The sequence below is a fragment of the Cebidichthys violaceus genome, unplaced genomic scaffold (assembly GCF_023349555.1).
Source record: "Cebidichthys violaceus isolate CVI_PGR_0920_01 unplaced genomic scaffold, fCebVio1.0.p SCAF_11, whole genome shotgun sequence".
NCBI classification, from domain to species: Eukaryota; Metazoa; Chordata; class Actinopteri; order Perciformes; family Stichaeidae; genus Cebidichthys; species Cebidichthys violaceus.
Window position 1 is genome coordinate 9,297,117 of NW_027176274.1, and position 7,495 is coordinate 9,304,611.

At 39.9% G+C, this 7,495-nt stretch overlaps 2 protein-coding genes across 4 annotated transcripts; both read left to right on the plus strand.

Annotated features, from left to right (window-relative positions):
- Positions 1-206: 206 nt before the first annotated feature.
- LOC137890768 (uncharacterized protein C7orf57 homolog) lies at positions 207-4,468 on the plus strand. 3 transcript variants are annotated; one of them, XM_068734994.1, is made up of 8 exons: positions 207-234; positions 701-811; positions 1,053-1,093; positions 1,274-1,438; positions 1,532-1,622; positions 1,893-2,001; positions 2,307-2,398; positions 3,609-3,714. In XM_068734994.1, exons 2-8 carry the CDS (start codon positions 801-803, stop codon positions 3,712-3,714), a joined length of 615 nt encoding a protein of 204 aa, XP_068591095.1. In that variant the 5' UTR covers positions 207-234; positions 701-800. The 3 variants fall into 3 exon arrangements, with proteins under 3 accessions (XP_068591095.1, XP_068591086.1, XP_068591078.1); XM_068734985.1 differs by lacking the exon at positions 207-234 and adding an exon at positions 3,939-4,468 and having other exon boundaries at positions 739-811; positions 3,609-3,706; XM_068734977.1 differs by lacking the exon at positions 207-234 and having other exon boundaries at positions 739-811.
- Positions 4,469-4,919: 451 nt separating this feature from the next.
- On the plus strand, positions 4,920-7,495 carry upp2 (uridine phosphorylase 2). Its single transcript, XM_068703737.1, has 7 exons — positions 4,920-5,077; positions 5,200-5,314; positions 5,420-5,578; positions 5,718-5,832; positions 5,976-6,185; positions 6,291-6,437; positions 6,656-7,495. The coding sequence occupies exons 1-7, from the start codon at positions 5,025-5,027 to the stop codon at positions 6,796-6,798; spliced, it is 942 nt and encodes a 313-aa protein (XP_068559838.1). The 5' UTR covers positions 4,920-5,024; the 3' UTR covers positions 6,799-7,495.

The following is a 7,495-nucleotide window of genomic DNA, read 5'->3' on the forward strand; positions in this document are numbered from 1 at the left end:
TACAGGTTTTATTCCATCTTCTGAACACCCAGACATTTTCCGATTATTGTGCTTTTATGCTGAAGCAAAGGCATACATTTCCTGTGCCAGACTTGTTCTTTCGAGCTAGCCTGACCTGCGCGGAAATTAAAGGACCGTTGCTATTTCGTTTCCTCTGCGCATGTTCCCGACTCAGCATTCAGGGGAGTGAAGGGTTCAAGCTTTTCAGCATATTTCAGGCAATAAGAATGATCGGTATGTTTTTAAAACAAATGTGGCCAGTAAGTAGATCACAATGCATGAAATCCCTGCGAATTTAGTTTCCTAACATATCATATGTCATGGGTATTTATCTCTACATTATAAAATGTAGAGATAATATCATTATTTTATCACTTACATGCTTTATAATTTAAAGAAAGTCTGAGGTGTTACTTTTGTTTATTGACAATATAAATCTTAGGTTGGAATAATGTCCTATATTAAGATGTAATAGTAGAGCCAAATCATTAAGCTTTAGGTACTTACGGTATTTGTACTTAAGGTCAGTGCTTTATACTTCATCTACTGCTCCACTACATCTACTTCTTACTCCAGTAGGCTACACTACCTACCTGCCTACCTACCTAACTAACTAACTAACCAACTACCTAACTAACTTACAAACTAACTACCTACCTAACAGTGACGTCTACATTTCTTCTTCTACTCCTCACATCAGAGCCGCAGTTGAGCTCGAGGCTGTACATACAAACCGTTTCCACGGTAACGCAGTCAGAAGTTCCAAACAGAGTCTCCGTTCATCTCGCTCAGCAACTAAAATGTATTCAGAGTGAGTTTTACTGAACTTTAACCATCGTAATCACCGTCATTGCTGTGTTTTAAAACCCTTTTCCCTGCAGACTTATTAGCGCCGTCATTTACAATCTGTATTTAATTTAAAGACTGGATAAATTAGTCAGCTAGTTAGCTGAACCTATGCTAACGTTAATGACGATGCCGTAAGGTAACTGTTACAAACTGTCGTCCAAGAGGTTGACAGTGTTCTGGGTTTTTGTCTCTATTTCTAATAGAAATGTCTCAGTTGTCACGTGTACCGATCTTCCATCGACTGGCAAGTACAATTGTTTATGCTGACTTAGTTTAGTTACCTCACGTTGTATGCTACAGAGATCATTAATAATGAGCTACATTTCACTGTGTGTGTGTGTGTGTGTGTGTGTGTGTGTGTGTGTGTGTGTGCGTGCGTGCGTGTGTGTGTGTGCGTGTGTGTGTGTGTGTTTTAACATTACAGCTGTGAAACCAGGGTATCAGGGAATAAATTGCCAGATCTCCCAGATTCCAGGACTGTCCCAAACCATCAGCACTGTTCCCGATGAGAGGGCCCGAGGGCGGAGGGCCGGAGTCTTAGAGAGTGACTCTGACTATGTCAAGCTTTCCAAACAAGGCGGCCATAAGGGTAGAGCCATCCCGCACTCTTCTCTAGACACATCCCTCTAGCTGGTTGATGCATATTACCTAGATATTTATTTTTGCCCTTTTCTCCAAACAGGACTTTTATGGCACGAGGAAATAATGACTTCTAAACCCGAGCCATACAAACCTCCAGGCTGGTTCTGCAATGAACCAGGACACACACTGAGGTAACATGTGTAGTTAGTTTATGAATTAAAAATACTTTCACCTCCATTACTAACAATACTACCTGCTGCTCATAGCTGCCAAAAAAACAATATAAACAGTAACAATCAACCACAATAATAACTGATTTCTGCTGTTAATCTTCATCATATATTCCAGCTATCATTAAGTGAAGGATACATGTCATATCTCTATACTGTGTGTGTGTGTGTGTGTGTGTGTGTGTGTGTGTGTGTGTGTGTGTGTGTGTGTGTTTACTGTCTAATTAACAGTGAGGAGAAGAAAACCCCTGGAGCTTTTCAACCAGCAGAGCCTCCTTTTGGGACTGACAACATGTCAGCCTGGGAGAGGGATGATAGCAGCAGCAATGGCAAAGAGAAGGTAACAAAGAAATGTCATTTACAAAGTAATTCAGCCACATACGCCTCCACAGTAAACAATTGATTCTGTGTTGTTTTATTCTGCCATGATCATATGGAAAAGACTCAATTGAGGGCTTGTCAGTATTGCTCTAGTGTTACACACTGTTGCTTAATAGAGCAGAGCTTCTCTGTGGTTCAGGTCATTGTTTCTCAATGGTTTATAGTCAAAATGAGACGATAACATACTGCCTGATTCAAGGCAGAAATGGGGAAAGTATCCAGCAGGATGTCCTTGCTATGTTGACTTTGCTTTGTGTTCTGCAGAACAACAACGTCCACTACATCCCAACTGCGAGAGAAACGGAGAAACCGCAGTCATCCAATCAATATTATGAGAAAAACAAATTCAAGAGGATGTAAGTTCACGTGGTCACAAGATGGTGCTGTCGTTCCGTATTATATTCAGTACAGGCGGCTGGTGTCTCCCAATGCCAAAACAACAGAATTACGCGGAGTAGAATATATTTATTATAGACCAGTGATGTTATTATGTCAGACCATATCAGTCATTTTAAGTAGAAGTGATAGCAAACAACACTTAAAGGATGGGTTAGTTAAAGTATGAACAGGAGGAAAGATTACAGCAAACAATAAATATAGGGCACCTGTTTTATGACTGACTTGAAAAACCGTGAACCTATGACGACTGTAAGCAATTTCATATTTGTTAGCTTTTCCATCTCATTGTAATAGCATATTCTTTGTATTTCGGAGCATATTGTCAGTAAAGTGTAGAGCGTATGTCTGCTGTGGTGATTAGGCAGATGTGCTCATGGGTTAGGGAGCACACTCAGGTCAAACGAACAACCTCCAAACATATCGGGATGTCCACATCAGCTGTTTGCTTTGGCTCACTGCTCGTCTGTACCGCGTGTTCCTTGTACCTTTATGAAAACACCGATGACTTGTCAAAAACCCAAAGTAACCTCACGTCAGAGCTACCTAGACAAAACACAGCCAACACTGTGGTTATAGTGCAGGTAAGCTTTTTCATACACTACGTCAGCAAGTCCACAAAGGGTCCACTGCATCCTACAGTCATTATTTTTATCATTGCAGTGAAGTAATAAACTGAACAGTACTTGGTACAAAGTATTGACTTTGAGAGTCAAAAGAACAGAGAGTCCAGACATGTCCTGGAACTAGCGTGACTGGTTGAATATACAGTATATGATAACTTCACACCTTTTTATCTTTATTTTAAGGATTAAATTACTTGTTTAGATGGATCGTTTTGAGGATTGGTGGTTTTGTATAAAATAGAGAGGAAAATCACAATTATAATCACAATAAAAAAAGATTTAAAACTTTAATGGAAGAGATGTTTTGCAATGAGTAGCCAGAGTTTATCTTAGTGTGTATTTACAGTGTGTAAAGGGTAGGGTCCATATTGAATGTTTGCACTGTGCCAGCTGTCCCTCCTTTCAATCTAATAGACATTTTGTGGGGATGACAAACATTTACAATACATTGGCAACTAAAAAAAAAGCACTGTTTGGTTTCATTTTGATGAAAAAGTTATCCAAAAACTGCATTTCCATGACTTTATGTCTTTGGTGTTCTCAGAATATTTGACAAGAATACATCTCCTGTCGACATGTCTAAGCTGTTGAGCTTTGGTTACGCTGAAGACAACAAACCAACAGCCAACATTGATTTGTCAAGTAAGTAGCACAGTGTTTCTGACAGCTTCGCCCTTAATCATCTCCTCTTGTTTTTTCATCATTCTATCAAAATTCACCTCACGATAATAACAGGAAATGAAGCCAAGGGTGTAAACTTTAAGATTTCAGTCATGAAGAGTGTATGATGCTTCTTGACAGTATACTGTGGAGAGTATTAGTGAATTATGATTAGGTGAATGACTTGTGCTTGTGCACATTTCCATGTCAACAGATTAGAAGACTGCGAGTGCCGGGGAAAAGGATGCAGAAACTCCAATGCTTCCAACAGGAATAGTTGCCATCCCTCCTCCATTTATTCACTTCTTAACCCTTTCATACTGAGCGACATCAAATGTTTTACTTAGTTCCAAGTGATCTGTCCTGTCAGATGTATTAGCTACGTGTGAAAGTGCTTCACTGAATTAAAGCTATAGGACCTTTTATTTATTGTGCGTGTTAGTGGTGCCTCACTGACTGACTTCCTTCAGTAAAGAAGGCACCAGGAAGTCTTTTGTTTTTTGCTGTATCTGTAACTCTGTAAAGGGAAGTTTTAAGGAACAAACGTTTGATTATTCAAATACATTTAAAAGTGATTTAAGATGTTTCACAATCTGTTTTTTGCTTTTGGCTTATATACATATATAAATTGTATTTTCTCTCACGGGCGGACATTTGAACGTTATGAATTTGCCACATAATACTGCAACATTACAGCAAATAATATTCCATTTTCTTGAATCAAAAGTGTAACATTACTATTAAAACAACCCATACAATACAGAATTTGATGTATTCACTGATGGAACAGCAGTTCAGTTGGCTGTACATGAAATTAGCTCTGTGTGTGTGTGTGTGTGTGTGTGTGTGTGTGTGTGTGTGTGTGTGTGTGTGTGTGTGTGTAGGTGGGTGAGTGCGTGTGTGTCTTCGTTTCACCACAACAAAGTAATACATGTCAATGTCAGAGGTTATCTCAGTGTTCTTTGGGAAAGCTGAAAGTCATAATATTTATGTTATGTAACGGCTTCAGACGGTTTTCTTTTCTGAAGGTAACGCTTTCGGAACTGAGCCAATCAATTTCCACGTGATCGATCTCGCTCCGTTTGTTTGAGTCTGGTGGATGTTTTTGTGAGAGCAAGGACTGGTGCAACTCCTCTCTTGGGAACCAATCAGTGGCAGGGTCAGAGGTCAACGCTATATCAGCTCTGTAGTCAGACACAACTCTTATTCAAAAACAGCCGCAACGAGCATTTGGAGGTTTTTGCAGAAGAAGAACTTTTGAAGATATTTTAACCTGGATTTCAAAGCGTCTCCTGGAGTCATGGCACCAATTTTACTTAACTGTATGGGGAATGACCACAATGAGTATATCAAGTGAGTATTTGGGAACATCAGATTGGAATTGACTATTGCTTCGTGTTGCTCTTCAAAAGCCATTGTAATATTTTTGGTACTGATTGACCCTTTGTTAATGTGCCGTACTATATTTCCCGTAGACAACTAGTCCAAGTAAAGAATCCCTACTTGGACACCATGGAGGAGGATATCCTCTACCACCTCAGCTTGAGCACCAAGACTCACAATCTTCCAGAAATGTTTGGAGATATTAAGGTTTGTGAAATGAAAAAATAATAAAACTAAATCATAATTTGGGGCTTACGATTTTAAAAAGCAAGAAAACAGAATTCACTCGTCCTCTTTCTCTATTTCGCATAGTTTGTGTGTGTTGGAGGCAGCGCGAATCGAATGAAGGCTTTTGCCCAGTTCATCCACCAGGAACTGGAACTGCCTGGAAACCCAGAGGAAGTCAGAGATATCTGCGAGGCAACTGATCGCTACTGCATGTATAAAGTGGGACCAGTGCTCTCTATAAGTGTAAGTATTACAGAACTGTGGCATATACTGTCCTAGTAGGCTTTACTTCAACTGGCAAGTGCTTCAAAAATTGCATTACTGGTTTAATAGATTCACTGTTTTTAAAGTAATTTCTGTCCTGATCTTGTTTCTATCACAGCATGGAATGGGTGTCCCTTCCATCTCTATAATGCTGCATGAGCTCATCAAACTGCTGCACCACGCTCAGTGCCGTGATGTGGTCCTGTTTCGCCTTGGAACATCTGGTGGTGTTGGTAAGCACATTGCATTTTGTTTTGAAAGTGTTGGAAAACTTTTTTCAAAGGGTGCATTCCCTGAATTTCTCCTCCATCCTGGCTATCAGGCAGTGACTTTAAAAGACATTTTATTTAAAATTTCTGCCCGGTGCCGTCTCTAGGTCTGGCTCCTGGGACAGTGGTGGTCACGGATAAAGCAGTGGACTACTCCTTCCTCCCCCAGTTTGAGCAGGTGGTTCTGGGTAAAGTTATCACCAGGAGCACTGAGCTGGACGAGGGCGTGGCCAATGAGCTTCTGCAGTGCTCCTCTGAGCTTCAAACCTTTCCCACAGTGATTGGAAACACCTTGTGCACCCATGACTTTTATGAAGGTAAACACCTCATGCTCAGGTTGTTTGTGATCATATTCACAGAGAACTTCAACAGATCGAAACCATTGGTCTGATAGTGACAGATCTTGTGCTGTGTCTCTCTAGGTCAAGGCCGACTTGACGGAGCTCTTTGCTCCTTCTCTCATGAAGACAAAGTGGAGTATCTGAGGAAAGCTTACGAGGCTGGAGTGAGGAATATTGAAATGGAGTCCTCCGTATTTGCAGCCATGTGCCGTGTCTGTGGACTCAAAGGTAGTGTTTGAGTTATGAAATGTATTCTGTACATTCTGTACAATGGCACATATTATTTATGGCTTTGAAGATAACATCTTGCCTCGGCAACACCTCTATATTGGTCATAAACTGTACATAATACAGAGCCTCAGCTGATTTATGATTTGACCCAATGAAGTGAGGACCAAAGAAGTTAGCATGAACTATATGACCAATAATCTCCCTTTTCTCTCCAGGGGCTGTGGTCTGTGTTGCATTGCTGAACCGCTTTGAGGGAGACCAGATCACCGCCTCTCATGATGTTCTGGTGGAGTATCAGCAGAGACCTCAAGTCCTGGTGTCCCACTTTATCAAGAAACGCCTGGGGCGTGTTGTATAACATCCCTACATCTGCCATCCCAACCCCAGCATCCCAAATAGAGTGTACATAGCTGATATGTTTATATGTATATATACCGTATTTAACATGTTAATATGTGTATTAGACACTTATTTATGATTTTTATGATTTAATTGATGAAGCTCAAATATTAAGTATGTTGCATATGTATATGAAAGTATATATCGTATCATCAATATTTAATACTCTGGTATTTATGTAAGGTAACATTAATTTTGTAAAGAATGTGTTCTGTATGTTGATTTTAATATGTGACTTGCACTTGAAACTCAACAAAAATTGTTGGGTGTGTTAGCAAGTTGGGAAATGATTCACCTCCATTGGAGGTTTGCAGTCTGTTAGAAGCCTCTACTTATAAAGATATTTCCTCTTATTTGCTTGTTAGATGGGAAGCCCTTATTATTTCGTAGTCATTTTTCTTATGATACAGAAAGTGGACCGGAGACATACATTACATTTAGTTGTTTGTGCCACACAAGCTTGTTTATGCAAATGCAAAATTCCTGAAAATGTGGTGCTTCCTGAAATGGTCAATACATATTGATAAATGTGCAGAGAGGTCATCATCATCTGTTAGAGGTACATGTTTATTGTCACTCAGTGCTACTGTATGATACTGTATTTCCCATGAGGTGCTGTAGAGGATAAAACTTTCAATAAAAGTCAATAATAGTAA

Bases quoted from the DNA above. Each gene is read 5' to 3' on its own strand.
- upp2 (XM_068703737.1), top strand. From the start codon at position 5,025: ATGGCACCAATTTTACTTAACTGTATGGGGAATGACCACAATGAGTAT. The intron at 5,315-5,419 runs GTTTGTGAAATG...TATTTCGCATAG, and splicing joins AAATGTTTGGAGATATTAAG to TTTGTGTGTGTTGGAGGCAG. The intron at 6,438-6,655 runs GTAGTGTTTGAG...TTTTCTCTCCAG, and splicing joins CCGTGTCTGTGGACTCAAAG to GGGCTGTGGTCTGTGTTGCA.
- LOC137890768 (XM_068734994.1), top strand. The intron at 1,094-1,273 runs GCAAGTACAATT...TTAACATTACAG, and splicing joins TACCGATCTTCCATCGACTG to CTGTGAAACCAGGGTATCAG. The intron at 1,439-1,531 runs GTAGAGCCATCC...TTCTCCAAACAG, and splicing joins CAAACAAGGCGGCCATAAGG to GACTTTTATGGCACGAGGAA.